Source organism: Cucurbita pepo, chromosome 3 (assembly GCF_057944985.1).
Source record: "Cucurbita pepo subsp. pepo isolate OVF chromosome 3, ASM5794498v1, whole genome shotgun sequence".
NCBI lineage: Eukaryota > Viridiplantae > Streptophyta > Magnoliopsida > Cucurbitales > Cucurbitaceae > Cucurbita > Cucurbita pepo.
Window position 1 is genome coordinate 17601904 of NC_141800.1, and position 19605 is coordinate 17621508.

The 19605-nt window shown below is 37.4% G+C and overlaps 4 protein-coding genes and 1 pseudogene across 8 annotated transcripts; 4 read left to right on the forward strand and 1 right to left on the reverse strand.

Annotated features, from left to right (window-relative positions):
- The first annotated feature begins 769 nt into the window (after nt 1-769).
- On the forward strand, nt 770-2256 carry LOC111791237 (E3 ubiquitin-protein ligase PUB23). The gene has a single exon (XM_023672499.2). The coding sequence runs from the start codon at nt 837-839 to the stop codon at nt 2118-2120; it is 1284 nt and encodes a 427-aa protein (XP_023528267.2). The 5' UTR covers nt 770-836; the 3' UTR covers nt 2121-2256.
- A 3247-nt stretch (nt 2257-5503) lies between these two features.
- On the forward strand, nt 5504-7735 carry LOC111791351 (pentatricopeptide repeat-containing protein At1g08070, chloroplastic pseudogene; annotated as a pseudogene).
- Nucleotides 7685-13235, reverse strand: LOC111791352 (3-hydroxyisobutyryl-CoA hydrolase 1). The gene is made up of 14 exons (XM_023672646.2): nt 13056-13235; nt 12638-12718; nt 11531-11599; nt 11369-11432; nt 11109-11188; nt 10930-11013; nt 10612-10696; nt 9855-9940; nt 9553-9674; nt 9284-9344; nt 9060-9158; nt 8219-8320; nt 8093-8134; nt 7685-8000 (listed from the first exon to the last, which is right to left on the reverse strand). The coding sequence occupies exons 1-14, from the start codon at nt 13092-13094 to the stop codon at nt 7863-7865; spliced, it is 1152 nt and encodes a 383-aa protein (XP_023528414.2). The 5' UTR covers nt 13095-13235; the 3' UTR covers nt 7685-7862.
- Nucleotides 13236-13786: 551 nt separating this feature from the next.
- On the forward strand, nt 13787-16595 carry LOC111789823 (uncharacterized). Of its 5 annotated transcripts, XM_087121925.1 has the most exons (4): nt 13787-13998; nt 14116-14232; nt 15758-15871; nt 16127-16595. In XM_087121925.1, the coding sequence occupies exons 3-4, from the start codon at nt 15794-15796 to the stop codon at nt 16400-16402; spliced, it is 354 nt and encodes a 117-aa protein (XP_086978051.1). In that variant the 5' UTR covers nt 13787-13998; nt 14116-14232; nt 15758-15793; the 3' UTR covers nt 16403-16595. The 5 variants fall into 5 exon arrangements, with proteins under 5 accessions (XP_086978051.1, XP_086978049.1, XP_086978050.1 ...); XM_087121923.1 differs by having other exon boundaries at nt 14082-15871; XM_087121924.1 differs by having other exon boundaries at nt 14098-15871.
- Nucleotides 16596-17527: 932 nt separating this feature from the next.
- On the forward strand, nt 17528-19587 carry LOC111791753 (Heavy metal transport/detoxification superfamily protein). Its single transcript, XM_023673224.2, has 4 exons — nt 17528-17629; nt 18255-18445; nt 18553-18637; nt 19185-19587. The coding sequence occupies exons 1-4, from the start codon at nt 17530-17532 to the stop codon at nt 19535-19537; spliced, it is 729 nt and encodes a 242-aa protein (XP_023528992.2). The 5' UTR covers nt 17528-17529; the 3' UTR covers nt 19538-19587.
- Nucleotides 19588-19605: the final 18 nt, after the last annotated feature.

Sequence of the window (19605 nt, forward strand, 5' to 3'; positions counted from 1 at the left end):
TGTTGGGCTGGTTTGAAAGCAATAAAAAATGTGTGCATGCCGTACATGTGATGCACCCAACTCATGCAATTAGGGCTGAGTTGGTTCAACAACAAATTAAAGAGAATAATGATAAAATTACCAAATAAAAATGGTCAAATTTCAATTTTGGTATATTTTGGTGGAAATATTGCATTTTTGGTATGTCCATCACAAATCTCCTCTTTTTTTATCATTAAAAATTTAAAAAAAAAATATTAACAAAAATGGTCATATTCAAATTCGCATATAATTTTAAAATAAATTAAACTATTTTGTGGGAATAATAATAATAATTTTTACTTCATAAAGGCGTTGAATTTGTATGGCTCGAGATTGAAAAGTCGACCTTAGTATTTGTGACGTAATCTTTTTAAAAAAAATTAATTATAATTATTATTCAGGTCATATATATATTATATATATTTATTTATTTATTTATGGCGAGTAACAATATTACCTTTGACTTTTATAAATATTTAATAAAAATATTGAGACCCGAACACTTGATATTTTAAAAATTTTAATCGATGTCTACGAGGTCAAAAATAAATATACAAAAATTTTAGGGAAAATTAGAGAAAAACCAAAAAATGGAGGGGGAATATTGCAAATACGAAGAAATAAAATTTAATTTATTTAAAATACATAGATGTTTCGTATTGCTTCCCATTTATAACATAACAGCTAGCAAAACCCACCGATTTTCGTTTGACTTTTATTTATTTTAATATATATTTTTTTAGGAAAATATTAAAATAAAAATTGTCAAAAGGTTAAGAGATTCCCTATAAGACCATCTTCTCGTCTTCTCGCCAATGGAGCGTTTTGCAGATACAAACCTTCGATCATCAATGGATTCCGATTTTCCTCCTCTTTTCCGATGCCCCATTTCCATGGAGCTCATGGAAGATCCCGTTACGATCTCCACCGGCGTCACCTACGAGAGAAAGAGCATCGAAAAATGGCTCTTCACTTACAACAAAAGAACGTGTCCGGCGACGATGCAGACCGTCGCCGTTGGCGAGAATGACTTCGTCATGACTCCTAATCTCACGCTCAAACGCGTCATACTCGCTTGGAAAATCAACGAGTCTTCCTCGTCGCCGGCGACGGCGATCGATCAAGTCCAATCGCTTCTTGCCACTGTTGGGTCTTCTCCGTTTAAGGTGAGTTCGTTGAGGAAATTGCGATCGATGATCGAAATGAGAGATGAGGTGAAATCGGAATTTATTCGATTGAATGGGATAGGGATTGTTGTAAATGTTGTGGTTCAAATTCTCATTGATTGTTCTGATTTCTCGACGTTGGAGGCCTGTGAGGAGGCTTTGGGAGTTCTGTCTCAGTTTCCAATTTCAAATGAAGACAAACTGTTCGACGAAATGTCTAAGAGAGAAGAATTGATGAAATCCGTAGCTATTGTTTTACAAAGGGGGAGTGCAGAAGGGCGTTTTTACGCCGTGAAAATCCTCAGAAATATTGCCAAAAACACCAATTACAATTGGGGATTTGTTATGGAAGAACAGGGGATTGATCTCTTCAAGCCATTGTTGGAGCTTGTATCAGACGAATTTCCCACGAAGTCAAGCTCGTGTGCATTGGATGTAATGATAGAAATTCTAGCATCATCGAAGAGGAGCCGAGTAAAGGCGATCGAGGCCGGTGCCGTGTGGATCCTGATCGAGCTCTTACCGGAATCAAGCCGATCGAAATGCGAGAGAATGCTGCAGATTCTGCAGAGTTTATGTGAATGTGCAGAGGGGAGATTGGCTTTGGTGGAACATGGGATGGGAATAGCGGCTGTGACTAAGAAGATCTTGAACGTTTCAAATGTAGCAACAAAAATTGGGGTCAAGATTTTGCTTTGGATTAGTAGTTTTCACCCCAAGGAGAGGGTTGTGGAGGAGATGATGGCTTGTGGGGCAGTGAAGAAGCTGCTGATGATACTTCACATGGCCGGCGGAGGTGTCGGTGGCGGTGGCCGGAGTTCAACAAAGGAGAAGGTGATCAAGATTTTGAAGATGCATGGGAGTTCATGGAGGCGTAGCCCTTGTTTTCCTTGTGAGTTGAAGTATTATTTGAAGCTTGTGAATGATGATTGATATTCATATTGTTCTTCCTAAACAATCAACATACCATAGGGAAAAGAAAATAAAGTATTTTGTGTCACTTTTTTTTTTTTTTTTTTCTCAATGTGGTTTTGGAGATATATACTAATTCAATAGGATAGTGAGTTTTTATGAATGCCTCCAATTTTTGTACTTGTAACGAACAATATCCACAGCTAGCAGATATTGTCCTCTTTCGACTTTCTCTTTCGTGGTTTCCACACCGTTATAAGTGGTGGTTTGTTCTCCACCAATGTGGGACATCACATCTCTTTCTCTTTTAGGCTTTCCCTCTTTGAGCTTTCCCTTTCGAGCTTCCCCTCAAGCTTTAAAACGGAAGGATTCCATACCCTTATAAATGGTGGTTTGTATTTCACACCCTTCTTATGGATTGTTCTCGATTAAAATATATATTATCGAGGCCAATAATTCTAATCCATTCACCTTTATTAAACTAAAGAAAAAAAAAACTTGAAAAGAAATTTGATTCAAACCGATACATCATTATGCATTGAACTAATAATTACAATTTCCAATAATTTACCAAAGTAAATAAATTTTACATTATACGTCATTTTAAAAAATTATCTAATTGATCTAAAAAGTTATTCAGAAGATAACAAAAATTTATAGATTTATTAAATACAAAATTAAATTATCTAAAAAAAAATAAAAATTTATTTTAAGGCATATTAATATTTTTTAAATTTTGAAAATGGGTCAGTGTCCACAATGTAATTATTTTGACCAACGGATCTTTTATTTTTGAGGAAATTGAAGTAATAATATTTAAATAAAATTTGAAAGCAGCGGAGATTTGGTGGATTTTTTTTAAAAAAAAAATAATAATAACAATAAAATTCATTTTCCCATGATGTTTAATTGTAGCCTTATTGAAGACTTTTGGATAAACAGGAGGAATGCACTTTCATTATTCTCCACTTTTTACCGTTTGGGTCCATCTTTTTATGCCATTCTACTCATTTTACCTCCAAAAATAGTCAAACCCCACTTCATCACCTTTTTTATTTATTTATTTATTTATTTTTCATTTTCTTTTGTGTGCATAATTCAAATGCTTATGTTGGAAGCAAGAACACATTAATTACCCTCCAACCCAATCCATTTAACCCAAGTCACCTACCTCATTGGAGTTAATTTAGGGTAAAGTAGAAAAAAAGAAAAACAAATTGCTCTTCAAACTTTGCCCTTTAATTAAAAAATACTCAAAATTTATTATTATTGGTATATACATTTGATCCTTTATAAACGTTTAAATCTTACATTCAATGGAGGTTGAAATAGTGTCTATTCCAGATCATTACCACATAGGTTTGTTCTTAAATAATTATGAATTTGTTGGAGGATGGAAGTCTCACATCGACTAATTTAGGAAATGATCATAAAGGTTTATAAGTGAGGAATAGTAACTCTATTGGTATGAGGCCTTTTGAGGAAACTCACAGCAAAGCCATGAGAGATTATGCTCAAAGTGGACAATATCATACCATTGTGGAGAGTCGTGTTCGTCTAACATGGTATCAGAGCCATGCCCTAAACTTAGTTGTGCCAATAGATTGGTAAATCCTCAAATCCTCAAATATCGAACAAAGAATTCCTAAAGAAAAGGAGTCAAGCCCCTCCTCGAAGGCAGTCAAAATGACTAAGACTCCAAAGGAGTTGAGCCTCGATTAAGGGGAGGCGCACTTTGTTTGAGGAGAGGTGTTGAATGATGGAAGTCCCACATAGACTAATTTAATGAATGATCATGGGTTTATAAGTGAAGAATACTAACTCCATTGGTATGAGGCCTTTTGGGGAAGCCCAAAGCAAAGCCATGAGAGATTATGCTCAAAGTGGACAATATCATACCATTGTGGAGAGTCGTGTTCGTCTAACAGAATTAACCTCTTCCTTTGACAATAAGTCGCTTCAGTTATTCTTTGAAACTACCTTTTCCTTTGGCCTTACTTAACAGAGAGGTTGGCTGTTAGTTGCAGATGGAAGAGGGAGAGACTCTTGATTTGATTTTTGGGGCCAAAAAGGGGAAGAAGAAAAGTCTTTCTGACGATGTTTGGCTGCAAATTTCTCACCAAACTGTGAGTTCTGGTTGTTTGACTCCCAATTCTACCCTTGATGATGGAAGTTAGTTATGAGATATCATCGATTGGAGAGGGGAACAAAACATTTTTTATAAAAGTGTGAAAACCTCTCTCGAGTAGATGCGTTTTGAAAGTCTTGAGGGGAAGCCTGAAAAGGAACGCCCAAAGAGGACAAATCTACTAGCGTGGGTTTGGACTGGTACAAATGGTATTAGAGCTAGACACCGGGCGGTGTGCCAACGAAGACACTGGGCCCAAAGAGGGGTGGACACTAGGTGGTGTGCCAGGGGAGACATTGGGCCTCAAAGGGGAGTAGATTGTTAGATCTCACATCGATTGGAGAGAAGAACGAGTGCCAGCGAGAACGCTGAGCCTCAAAGGAGGAGGATGGATTGTGAAATCCCATATCGGTTGGAGAGAGGAATGAAACATTCTTTACAAGGGTGTAGAAACCTCTCTCCAACAGACGCGTTTTAAAAACCTTGAAGGAAAGCATGAAAGAAAAAACCCAAAGAAGATAGTATTGGCTAGCAATAGGCTTAAGCTATAAAGCTAGTTTCCATAAAATATCACTCGCCGACTCATAACTTAAAAGCCTGACCAACATAAACATAATTCAACAGATTAAAAGATATATTCTCAACCAAAAAATCAAAAATTCAAATCGAACTACGAAGAAAAAAGAAATTTACAAATATAGTTTCGTGAAAATAAATTAAATACCAAGATATCTATTATGAACATGTAGTTGTAGTTGGGTGGGGTAGGATCCTCTCATATTTATAAAATTAGTGAAGACCATTATTCAGATATTTTTTTATTAATTTTTTCCAAAGAGAAATTAATATAATCTAGAACATTCAAATCAAATTAGATGACCAAATCGAAAATCACCTAACACAATAAAAACTAAAAAAGAAAATAATAATAATGACAATAATTTTTTTTTTAAAAAAAAAAAAAAAAAAAAAAAAAGTTCAAATTAGAGTATCCAACTTGCATCACTTAATGGTCGGCAATCTGTGAACCTAATCATAACATTAAATCAACAATGAGTTGAAATTTGAGTAATGAACAAGTTGGATCTCAACTCATCCATTAGTCAATTCATGCTCTCCACTTATCTCTTTCCCAATTGAATGGTCCAAATGGCAACCTTATCTTAGCCAACAGATTGTTAAAACCCCAAAACAAACAAAATTCAAAGCCAAAACAGAGCCCAATGATTTTGACCCAAAAATTATTTGTCATCAAAATCCGTTCGAACCTACCCACCACTCCAAAACCCAGTCTCAAATTCAACCAAAAACCATTTCCCCTCTTAGAGAACAGCAAAAAATGGACAGAGCTCAAAGAATTTCAGCAACTTCATGCACAAATGGTCGTTACAGGCTTCATCCACCATACCCCATCACTCAACAAGCTCATTGCCCATGTCCTCTCAATGGGCTCGCTCGGAGTCGCCTATGCTTATTCGGTTTTTACTCACACTCGAGAGTTGGATATACTTACTTGGAATACCATGTTGAGAGGCTTTGTGAATTCCGACATGCCGAGAAGGGCGCTCCGAAGTTACATTGAGATGCTTCAATGGTCAAGGATTGTTCCTGATAGATTCACATTTCCTTCTCTGCTAAAAGGTTGCGCCCTTTCATTGGAGTTCAAAGTTGGGAAGGTTCTACATGGCCAGATAGTCAAGTATAGGCTTGATTCAGACCTGTACATAGAAACCACATTGTTAAATATGTATGCCTCCTGTGGGGATTTGAACTCTGCGAGGTTCTTGTTTGAGAAAATGGGTCATAGAAACAAAGTGGTGTGGACTTCGATGATTAGTGGCTATATGAGAAACCATTGTCCTAATGAGGCTTTGGTTCTGTATGAGAAAATGGTGGAAGATGGGTTTAGCCCTGATGAAGTTACCATGGCGACGCTCGTATCGGCTTCGGCTGAGTTGAAAGATTTGGGTGTTGGAATGAAGCTGCATTCTCGAATTCAGGAGATGGGTATGAAGATTTGTGCTGTTCTAGGAAGTGCTTTGGTTGATATGTATGCTAAATGTGGGGATCTAAAAACTGCAAGGCAAGTGTTTGATAATATGTCTGAGAGAAATGTATATACCTTCTCGGCTTTGATTTTTGGTTATGTCAAGAACAATAGAAGCACAGAGGCGTTGCAGTTATTCAAGCAAATGACTGGCGCCTCGAATGTGCGTCCAAATGACGTCACGATTCTAGCCGTTGTATCGGCATGTGCTCAATTGGGTGACTTAGAAACAGGAAGATGGATTCATGACTATATTACTAGGACCGAACAGGATTGTTCGGTTAGTTTGAGTAACGCGTTGATCGACATGTACTCAAAGTGTGGAGAAATAGATGCTGCCAAGAGAATCTTTGATAGCATGTCGAAAAGAGATTTGATCTCTTGGAATTCTTTGGTGAACGGTCTTGCTCTACACGGCCTCGGCAGGGAGGCTCTCACCCGGTTGCGACTAATGCGAATGACAGACTTGCAGCCAGATGAAATAACTTTCATTGGGGTACTGACTGCCTGCAGCCACGCAGGATTAGTTCAAGAGGGCAAGAAGCTATTCCATGAAATGGAAGCATTATATGGAATAAGACCCAAGTTGGAGCATTACGGGTGCATGGTAGATCTTTTATGCAGAGCGGGACGTCTGGTCGAAGCTCGGGAATTTATTCAAGCAATGCCTTTACAGCCAAATGGTGCAATATGGGGCGCTATGCTCGGTGCTTGCAGAGTATACAACGATCTTGAGCTCGGCGAGGAATCTGCGAGATGCCTGCTAGAACTGGAACCAACAAATGATGGAGTTTACATTTTGCTCTCAAACATTTATGCAAGAAGGCAAATGTGGAATGAAGTGAAAAAAGTTCGAGAATTGATGAACGAGAAAGGAATTCAGAAAACACCTGGTTACAGTTCGGTTGTCATCGATAACGTCACCCATTCGTTTCTGGCTGGAGATTGTTCTCACCCAGAAATAACTGAAATATTTACAATGCTTAGACAAGTTAGAGAGAAGCTGAAACAAGCAGACTATGTTGCAGATATCTCAGAAGTATTACTCAACATTGATGATAATAAGAAGGAAGAATCAGTTTCTCAACATAGTGAAAAACTAGCTTTATGCTATGGCTTATTGAAATCTAAGCCAGGGAGGAAAATTGTTATCCTGAAAAACCTTAGGGTCTGCTCAGACTGTCATACTATGATAAAACTCGTCTCGAAGATTTACCGAAGGCAGATAACGGTAAGAGATCGAATCCGTTTCCACCACTTCAAAGACGGCGTCTGTTCTTGCAGAGATTATTGGTGAAGCCTGTATGTACCTAAATATGGCACTGCAGAAACTTTTCAATGGTATTTCCTTCTCTACTGTATAAATAGAAAATAGGTTTACAAGAAATAACAAAGAACAGTGTTATCATATGTAGCATGGTGTAAAATTGAAATTTTATCATGAATACTTTATTTTACATATGTTCAGTGCTTGTAGAATACGATAAATCTACTACTGATTCCTTGTTATGGAAGGCTTATTTCCGACCTAAACGACTAGCCAAGCACTAAGATATTATTTATCGAGTAAGTAGCAAACTCGGGGAACCTAGAGTTTCGAAATGGCTGAAGCAGGCAAGTTGGATCTTGCAGGGAGCTTTAGGTCTTCCCAGTCTTCATCTTCAATCCTAGAGAAGTACCTCTCAACCATAGCATCAGTGACAAGCCCCAGATTAGAGGGTTCCCACTATAAAAGAGAGCGAGAGAGAGAGATCAGAGAACGGATGTATCGATTTCTAAAAACGTACATCTGGGAATCACGAAACACTCGACGTGTACCTTTGGGTTGTGATCTTTATCCAACAATATAGCTCGACAACCCTGCATTTATGAAATGGCATCATGATCTTTAGTAATAGAAATGTCAAAGTTGTGGGGATAAAACAAGCCAAGGCAGTGGAAGACCTCAACAAAATCTTTGCTGACTTCCCCTCGCAGGACATGACAAACCATTCTGTACTCACGAATGAGACACTGACCAATACCTTGAAGTCTGCCTTCTCTGATCTGTCATTTCAGACAGGGATCATATTAAGTACATTGATGTATAATTCAAAATTTTCACGAAATTGACAGTAGTTGTGTTAAAGCAATTTGGAAAGACTAAGACCCTGACTGAAGTTCTTCCTCTATAATGACCAGAGAGGGAGGGAGGGAGGGAGGGAGGGAGGGAGGGAGGGAGGGAGGGAGGGAGGGAGGGAGATAACAAAACATTCTTAGTGAAAATTTCTGCCTAGCAGACGCGTTTTAAAAACTTTGAGGAGAAGCCTGAAAGGAAAAACCCAAAGAGGACAATATCTGCTAGCGGTGGGCTTCAACTGTTACAAATGGTATCAGAGCCAGACACAAGGCGATGTGCCAGCGAGGAGGCTGAGCCCCGCAGGAGGGTGGACACAAGGCGGTGTGCCAGTAAGGACGATGGGTCTCGAATGGGGTGGATTGGGAGGTCCTACGTCAATTGGAGAAGGGAACGAGTGTCAACAAGGACGTTGGGCCCAGAAGGGGGGTGGATTGTGAGATTCCACATTGGTTAGAGAGGAAAAAACGAAGCATTCTCTATAAGGGTGTGGAAACATCTCCCTAGCAGACGCGTTTTAAAAACTTTGAGGGGAAGCCCAAAGAAGACAATATCTGCTAGCAGTAGACTTAGGCTGTTACAAAAACTGTCGGCCATCAAAATTCATATAGAGAGCAACAGTCCATCAAAGAAAGGGACGGTTTAAAACTTATTAGGATGGTTGCACACCGATCTCAAAGAGATTTTAAGACTGGTTGGTGATGCCTTCTTCAAGGCCTGAATTGTTGAAGTGACCCAATCATCTTTCTTTTTCAGTGCCTCCTCCTCCTACAAGAGCAAAGCATCAGATCATAAAATATCCAATGAACTACAAGAGAAATAAGAACATAAGAGAGTTAAATCATAAAGAACGCATATGAAAAGAAGATATTGTGTTATCCATATCAACTTACAAGTGCAGCTAAAATGTCTTCAACTGTTCTTCGAGAGAAGCACTTATCAATGACATCCAACCTGTGAAAACCAATCATTTGATTTTAAATTGAACTTCTAAATCTGAATTAACCCAAAAGCTTAAGTTTATAGGTTAGTGTAAATTTAACTATATTAATACTTCAACAACTACTGATAATTTCATTATATTAACACTCAGCTCAATAGAGTTTTTGATAGGAAGCCTTAAAATCATCGCCCATAATTTGTGCCAAAGATAAAGTCATACCGGTGATATGTACTTTGCTCTTTAAGAATTGGTCTTTTGGCGAACTTATCAATAATTTCTGAAATGTTGCATGGCGGACTTGTATCTTCTCTGCAAAGTGCTTCCTCTAAGTCCTTCAATTTCTGGTAATGGATTGGAGTAACAAAAAGGAACAATCACTTAACCTATGAAATATGTTGTTGAAAAACTTAATACAATACTAATAATTTCTTATGTGAAACTGTTCTTCATCTAAGCATGGGATATCTTTCTTTTAGCTATTTAACATTTGAGATCGTAGAAATTTCGGAGGTAGTATATACCTCTGAGACGACAAAGTGAGTAGCAAGGCCACATGCAAGCATTTCAGCACCATCCAACCTCGCACCTGTTAGGCCAACATATTCACCTGCAAAAGTTTTAGCAAAATAATAAGACTTAATGCATAGAGTACCTCCAAGCACAAGTATCAGATAGACAAATAGATCACGTTTCCACGTCCTTATAAAGAATGTTTCGTTCATCTCTCCAACCGATGTGAGATCTTATAATCCACCTCCCTTAGGGATCCAGCATCCTTGCTGGCACACCGTTCGGTGTCTGGCTCTTATACCATTTGTAAGAGCTCAAGCTCACCGCTAGTAGATATTGTCCGCTTTGACCCATTACGTATTGCCGTCAGCCTTACAGTTCTAAAACGCGTCTGCTAGGGAGAGGTTTTCACATCCTTATAAGGAATGCTTCGTTCCTCTCTCCAACCAATGTGGGATCTCATAATCATCCTCGCTAGCACACCATTCGGTGTCTGGCTCTTATACTATTTGTAACAACTCTAACCCACTGCTAGTAGATATTATCCATTTTGACTCATTACGTATCACCGTCAGCCTCACGGTTTTAAAATGCATTTGCTAGGGAGAGGTTTCCACATCCTTATAAGCAATGCTTCGTTCCTCTCTCCAACCGACGTGGGATCTCACATTTGGCTAGTAAATATTGTCCATGGTATATGTCAACTAATACTCAATACTAAAAAATACATATACGAACACAAGGGGTATACAGGACAATAAGTTATACCAAAAAATCCGGGGAGTCTTGACAAGTAATAAGAAGCACCAACATCTGGGAAGAGTCCTAAAGCAGTTTCAGGCATTGCAAACACCTGAAGAAAGTAAATTGTCATATTAATATATTCCCTTTCCCTAATGATTAAAACAATGGTACAGAAGTACAAGGATGGAAAGATAATTCGACATCCTTAAATTCCCAATCCGACATAATGAAAACAGCAAAACATATCTTCGAAGCATTCTACACATCTTCAATGAACTCTAAAACATGGGCATTGGATCAATAATTCAAGGACAAAAAGTTCAGAGCTTGCGTTCAGTATACCGATTTCTCCGTTGCAACACGGAATCTACCATGTATTGAAACACCGGCCCCTCCGCCCATGACAATACCATTCAGGAGAGAAACCTTAGGAATATTCAATCAATCACTGAAAGTTAAATTTAACAAAGTAAAAGTGATCATAGACTAAAATGAGCTGAACTTAGAGCAACCAAAATTACCTGTGGCTTGCTGAACGTTGCCATCAAATAATTTAAGATGAACTCTTTCTGGAAGAAATAAGCACCTTTCCTCCAATCACCTAACTCACATAAACCAGGATTATGATTACCTAAATATAAATGCTTTTTCATATTATCAAGTTAAATTTTGCACAGCTCTCCTAGATTAGATGACTACCTAACTGTGAACACCATAAATAATGAGCAGGTAAAAAGATGAAAATATTTCGATCTCGAGCGTCAATTAGATGCAAACTTACCCTGTTTAATGTCATGAACCACAGCTGACACATCACCCCCAGCACAAAATGCCCTTCCTTTCCCCTACTAACACATAGAAGATACTCGACTAATTAAAAAATTATTCATTTCAATGTTATGTATATATATATATAGCAATTCTTGATGGAGAAGTGAAATACCCTGACAACCACGAGCTTCACACTGGGATCTGTATCATAGGAAACAAAGAGTTCCAATAGCCGGGAAACCTGGATTGAAAGATCAAGAAAAACACTAATTAGAACGGTATCAGGCCACAATAGGCATCAGGCTGGTCAAAATTGACACCGTGACACATAATGCTTGTAAATAATAAGATGAAAGAGTTCTTGAGCACAAGAGTTTGGTGCTTATTGAATATTAATCGTTAACCTAATTTCAGCAAGGATCATATGTTAGGAATCACAAACCTCCATAATCGTACGATATTTTCCACTTTCAGCATAAACTCTCATGGATTTACTTTTGGTTTTCCCAAAAAGGCTCGTACCAATGGAGATGTATTCCTTACTTATAAACCCATGAGCAACCCCTTAATTAGCCAATGTGGGACACCTCTCCTAACAATTCTCAACAATCCTCCCCTCGAACAAAGTACACTATAGAGCCTCCCCTGAGGCCTATGAAGCCCTTGAGCCGCCTCCCTTAATTGAGGCTCGACTCCTTTTCTCTAGAGCCCTCGAACAAAGTACACCGTTTATTCGACACTTGAGACACTTTTAACTACACCTTCGAGGGTCACAACTTCTTTGTTCGACATTTGAGGATTCTATTGACGTGGCTAAGTTAAGGGCATGACACTGATACCATGTTAGGAATCACGAACTTCTATAATGGTACGATATTGTCCACTTTAGCATAAGCTCTCATGGCTTTACTTTTGGTTTTCCCAACATACCCCATACCAATAGAGATGTATTCCTTACTTATAAACTCATGATCAACCTCTTGATTAGCCGATGTGGGACACCTCTCCCAACAATCCTAAACATCAGATAGTCCGGTTAATGCTAATCCATGGCGGGAAGCAACAAAGAGAACACCATGTTCTCAAACTTGAACAAAATACACGCCATTACTTGAAATAACATTATTCTGTCTGTCTTAAACATATAAACCACGCAAGAGTTCGCTACACATTGGATAGTTCAATTACGCAGCACTATAAAAAACATATAAATTAGCTAAATGAAAACACAACAGAAAAAGCTGCAAGTAGAACAGAAAATCACAATCGCAAGCCTCACCATGTTGAATGAAAGAGCATTCAACTGCTTAGTTCGGTTTAAAGTCAATAATCTCACAGACCGCTTCTCTTCCACTAAAACCTGTTGCAAAGAAAATTATCAGCAACATCTCAACATAAACCGTACGTTTACAGAGAGAAAATCTAAGCTAATAACCACCATGATTTCAGTATCTATAACCTTCTTTGCTTACAGTTATAGCTAACGAGCAAAGATAAACAACCGAAGTGAAAAGAACTTCATCGTGATAAATGGCTATTTGCCGATGAATAATCGCCTAATCCATAAGAAATCTCTCATCACTTAAAAGCTAATGAAATGAAAATCCTGTGAAATTTCGATAAGGATCTTGCAAGCTTCAGAAAAATGGCAATGGTTTGATGTGTACAAGCACGATAAAAAGAGAGAAATGAAGAACCTGATCTTCATCAACTCCGGTAGAATTGAAGGATGCCATGGCTCGGAAATTTTCTCTTCAACGAAATGAAATCGAAAAGATATTAGAATGTGGAAGCCAAATAGCTTTACGATTCAGCTAGCACGCTTCAATGCTTTGTGTTTAGTCTCTGTTCATCCAAACGTGGGTTATGTGGAAGAGAGCTGACATTGAAACTACATGTCGTTCTATGCTGTGCTGAAACGACATATAGTTTTGATCTTTTAAACGTACACGACACTAAGTCGGGAATCCGGATAAAGTTGAGTCGCAGAGGGTGTCATCGCCACCAAAACGGCGTCGTTTAATTGTGTTGAACAATTCAACTCCTAGCGGTGTTAAAAAACAAAAATCTGAATCATAATTATCAAAATAATAATAATAATAATAAAATCCAATTCAAAACCGAGAGTTAATAAATATATTTTTTTTTAAATGTGCTTAAAATAAATATTTAATTATTAGCCCAATTCTAAAAATAAAGAAAATATTTAAAAATTAATATTTTTAAAACAAAATAGTTTTTATAAACATTTTTTTTTTCGGATTCAAACTTTTTAGCTCTAAATTTTCATATTTGAATTTAAAAAATATACCTAAAATTATCAATTGAAATTTTAATTTTGTGTATAATAAATAATTGATTTATGGACATTTTCTTTTTAAAAAAAAAAATTATATACCCATTTAACACTAAATAAAATGTTTGGAATAATTTTCAACATAAACTTGATTCGGCTGTTGAGTGAAGCGTTGATACACCGACGGTAGAGAAGAGCTAGTGATCGGCAGCAATAACGACGGCGTCGGAGTGCGATTTTGGAGAGGGAGAGTTTCAGGCGTGCTGTGGAAGCTCCGAATTCGCCGGAGAAATGGTATCCGCTTCGCCTTTTTCCTCCTTGGAACAAGCTGCAGGTTCAATCAGGTCTCCATTTTTATTCTTTCACCTTCTTTAATCTCTCTGTACCATTGTCGGTGATCAATCGAGGCTGATATTTTATCTTTTAGTGCTGGTTGCTTACAGTTTTTTTAACGGAATTAGGAATAGATAGTGTTCTTCTATGATGCGATTGAATACTGGAACGTAGAGCTTGACCTCAGGTTGAGTAAGGAGGAACAGTCAACTGCACTGGCAACCGTGACTGGCTCTAGATTTCAGGTCAGATCATGCAGTGCTCTTGCTCATAAATTTGGCAAGTATTTGTAGTCTGTTTTAGTATCATCTAGTTGACCTATAACAACGATTCATGCCTAGGATTTATGCCTCCCTTGCAACATATTCACGTACCTCATTCGACTGAGAATATTTGCTGAAACTGATAAAATTCGATAGATATGGTAAACTGCAATGGAATGTGAAATATCCTTAACAAAGACTATCTCCACAGACCAACACAAGTTCTTTCGGCATACATTGTCCTTACTCACATACACCCAATATAGAATTGTTCTAAGGAAAGTATGCTTAACTTTGGAGTTACTATGATTGAGGAGCCGAAAAGAAAAGAAACCTAGCTCAATGATGAGAAGCCATTGCCATCTTCTTAGGCCAGAGATGCAATTCTTAAGATATGCTTGTCAGCCATCATTTAGAAATGAACTGAGCAGTTTAGTTGATTAGTTGGAAGGCTTTGTTCCATTTGTCTAAAACTCTAAATGATCCTTCTTCATTCTGTCCAAGATGTTTTCACTATCTGAAGTAAGAACAATTGTGTCTGCTGCAGAAACGATATTCAAATACACCCATAGTTGAGTTTGAGATTGCTGCTCAGGAGCAAATGAAAATAACGGAACTGCGTCTTGCAAACCTTTTCTCGACCAAACAAAATACCTCTTCAGCCTGGGAGAGCTCGTGAGATCTCACATTGTTTGGAATGGGGAACGAAGTTTCTTATAAGAGTGTGAAAATCTCTCCCTAGCATAAGCATTTTATGACCTTGAGGGGAAGTCCAGAAGGGAAAGTCCAAAGAGGACAATATCTGCTAGCGGTAGGCTTGAGCTGTTACAAATGGTATCATTCTGGGTGGTGTGTCAATAAGGATAGGCAGTTCGAAAAAGAAGGTCCAAAGAGAACCATATCTGCTAGCGTTAAGCTTGAGCTGTTACAAATAGATTCATAACCAAGTTCTGGGTGGTATGCCAATAAGGATGGCCCCCAAAGGGGTGGATTGTGAGATTCACATTGGTTGGAGAGAAGAACGAAACATTCTTTATAAGGTGTGGAAGCCTCTCCGCATGCGCGTTTTAAAACCTTAAGGGAAAACCCATAAGTAAAATACAAAGAGAACAATATCTGTTAGCATAGAGCTATCCTCCTTGCCAAATTTTGCACGAAAAGTAGAAGGTAACCTCATATTGAATTCATAGGAAATTAGTTTTCTCCTTTAATCTTCCAAACTGATTCAGGATTCTAATTCAGTTACCGTTTCCTAAACATTAGGGGGAAAATGTTGGTTATTGGATCTTGATTAATTGTGAAATAAAAAGCTAATTAATTTCACTTAAATCTTTTTATTGGTTAAAAAATTGATCCTATGGGGTTGAATTGAACCACAAATCTTTCCTAGAATTAATGCTCATTCTACAATTGTCAATGAAACACCCAAGAGAGCGAATGCAAATGAACTATAAATATGGCAATGAGCTTGGGTTTAATCATTCGCATTCTCTCTAAGCTTTTGAAGGCTTTTAAACCATTTTACAAGTCCAAAGACAAGAAGATGCAAGCAGTAAGGGACAAGCTACACGACATCACCGCCATGCGGAAGGCCAAGTCCGAGGCAAAGGCCGAAGAGAAGGTGAGCTCTCGAGAAAACACACACACATGCACAAATCTCAATAATGTCGAGTTTGCTTGTATCATAGAGAATAGTTTCAATCTGAATGTCAACGTCAGCTGGTTAAGGTATCTGTCAGTCTCGATTGAGAGACCGTGTAGTTAAGGTATATGTCTGTCTCGATTGAGGGACCGTGTAGTTAAGGTATCTGTCAGTCTCGATTGATTAAGACATGTGTTGGTCTCGACCGAATACAATGTTACATTCTGTTGGCAGGCAGAGAAGGAGCTAGCAAAGGCAAGAGTGGAGGTGGCTCATGAGGTAAGATTGGCAAGAGAGGCTGAAGCTGCAATGAGTCTTCATGTTGCCAAAGCTGGAAAGAGGGCTGAGAAAGAAATGGCTAAGCATGCCAATACTCACACCAATATCTTTGTGGCTCCTGGCGACGGCACCACCACCAAGGTGGCCACCGCTCCAGGCGTGACTATGGTCGGAGCCCCTGGCACCGTCGACATGGTTGGACCTCATACCGTTCATAAGAAGACACTGTAACTCTTGTAACGCCATCAAAAAAGCTTGTCATCTTTCATTTGCAAGTAATTACCTTTGTGTTTGATTTGTTTTTCTACAAGTTCTACCACATCTTTAGATGTTGTGTAGTATATATACAATAGAATGTAACATTGAATTCGGGAGCTTCCTCCCGAGACCGATCATAACAAGAAATCGAAAGTATTTAAAGATATTATTCCGTCTTCTGAGAGTGATCAGCCGAAATCCCACATTAACTAGATAAAACAAAGATCGTGGGTATAAAAGCCCGAGACAATATTTTCATTAATATGAAGACTTCGGTATGAAGCTTGAATATGTAATTGAGCTCAATTGTCTCCTTTGTAATAGCCCAAGCCCTTTACATATTGTCGTCCTCATAGTTTTAAAATGGTCTGCAAGAAACTTTCATACCCTTACAAGGAATGTTTCGTTCTCTCTCTAACCAACGTGAGAACTCACAATTCACCCCCTTTGTGCTTCCGCCAGCAAATATTGTCCGCTTTGGCCCCTTACATATCGCCTCCTTACAAGGAATGTTTCGTTCTCCTCTCCAACCAATGTGGGATCTCACAATTCACCCCCGTTGTGCTTCCGCTAGCAAATATTGTCCACTTCGGCCGTGGCCCCTTACATATCGCCGTCATCGATTTTAAAACGCATCTTAACCCATCTTTTAGGGAGAGGTTTCCACAACCCTGTAAGGAATGCTTCATTCCCCTCTCCAACCGAGGTAGGATCTCAAAATTCACCCTCCTTAAGGACCCAACGGGTGTCTGGCTCTGATACCATTTGTAACTGTCCAAGCCCGGCTAGAGAAAGGTTTTCATACCCTTATAAGAAATGTTTCGTTTCCTCTCCAGATGTGGGATCTCAGAGTCCCCGATTCTTAACACACAAAAATATTACGTGTGCTCCAATTTTCTACAAGAATGGAAAAGAGTTAATCGAATTTGGCACAACAAAGACTAATTTGGGATGAAAATGAAAGAGATTTCAAGCAAGCAGATGACCAACCATCAGCAAATCTCACCAAAACGATGTCGTGTGGAAAAGAAAAACCAGAATGATTCAAACTTAATTCATCTGTTATAAATCCTTGTTGTTCATAAGTTTGTTGTACAAAAATGGGAGAGAAAGCTGAAGCCATTACTGCCATTTACAAAGTAAACCTTCATTGCCAACAATGTTGGAGAGAGATCAAAAGGCCTCTTCTTAGAACACAAGGTAAAGTTCACTATTTTCTTCATGGGTTTCAAATTTCTTTCGGTTTTTCCTTCATTTTCTTGCCAACCAAACACAATTATGTTCGATAATGAAAGTCCCACATCAGCTAATTTAGGAAATTAGGAAATGATCATGAGTTTATAATCAAAGAATACTATCTCTATTGGTACGAGGTTTTTTGAGAAAGCCCAAAGTAAAACTATGAGAGCTTATGTTCAAAGTGGACAATATCGTACCATTGTAGAGAGTCGTGTTCATCTAGCAAATTCTTACAAAAAAAAAAAAAAAAAAAAAAAAAAGACGTTTTTTTGTTCATCTCCAAAAAACGATCACCACTCCCCTCTCCACTTTGATCGATCTGCTCCGATATGGAACAACTCCAACTCATTCAGGTTAAAAATTACAAGTTTAGTCCCTCGATTTTTTTTTTAGGTGCTTCAACCAAGGCATATGAATTTAATATCTTATAGGTCTCTAAACTTTAAAAATATATAATTTTAAACTATCAAGTTCTTAAAATATATTGGATACATCAAACATCTATTGACCACAAAATTGAAAATTCAAGAATGTATTCGACGTTTTTTAAAGTTCAATTATTAACATTTTTTTTATTTCATATTAGGGGTTCATAATGTTGAAGTTGATATGGAGAAAAATGAAATTAGGGTGAAAGGTTCGAATTTGGATGTGCTCAAAATTCACAAGCAAATAGAGAAGTTGAGCAAGAAAAGGGTTGACTTAATTTCTCCCAAAGTCAAGCCCAAGGAGAAAGAAACTCCTAAACCCAATGACAACAAACCCAAGCCAAGCCTTGTGAGTATAATTTCATTATTTATACTTTTTTATATAATTAATTAAATATTTATTTACATATTTATTACATCATAAATATATTTAGTATATTATTTTCCACTTGGCAGATCCATCGCACAATAACAGCTAAGGTTCACTTGCACTGCGCCAAATGCGAGAAAGACCTCAAGAACAATTTGCTAAAGCATAAAGGTTTTTTATTTTATTTTTAAGTTAGAAAATTCAAAAAAAAAAAAATCTCTATTTTAATTTGAACCCTAAACTTTTAAATATTGCAACTTAGTCCTCAAATTTCGTCTTTTGATCCGTTTATAAAATTAGAAAATAAATTCTACTCACTTTTATAATTTTTTTTATAATCAAATTTAAAATAATTTAAATTTTAAAGACTAAAATGAAATTATCCATAAGTTTAGACAAATTTAATAATTATTTTAAACTATTTTAATTTTTTTTTTTTTTTGTCTAATTTAAACGTAATTTAATAAATTTAATAATATGAAATATTATTATTAAAAATTATTAGTAGGACTAATTTTTAAATTCATGAAAGAGTCGGGACTAAAATTGAATTTCTGAATGTATATCGACTAAAATAGAATAAATTTAAAATACGAGGACCATAATCATATTTTAACGAACAAAAAAAATATTTCTTAAAATTATAAAAACGGCCCAAAAAGTGATGAAAACGCAAAAACCTCCCCATTTGAAGGACAAATAATTTGAATATTTGCAGGAATATATGGTGTGAAAACAGACATGAAAGCTCAAACCCTAACAATGGAAGGAACCATAGAACCAGAGAAGTTCAAGTCTTATCTGAAGAAGAAGCTGCAGAAACACGCCGACATTACTACGGCGGTCGATTCATCGAAGCCACCGGAGAAGAAGAAAGAAAGCAGTGAGCAAAAAGAGAAGCCTAAAGAAAAATCTTCATCCGAGACGACGACGACGACGACCAAGATAGTTGCAGAGATTCAAACCAAAGATAACGATAATAATAAAAATAACACTCCTTATTTCGTTCACTACGTTTACGCTCCTCAATTGTTTAGCGACGAAAATCCAAATGCATGTCAAGTAATGTAACTATTCATAAAATTAGAGATTATATTCTAAATATATAGAAAGTTACGTTATATGATCGCATCGTTATA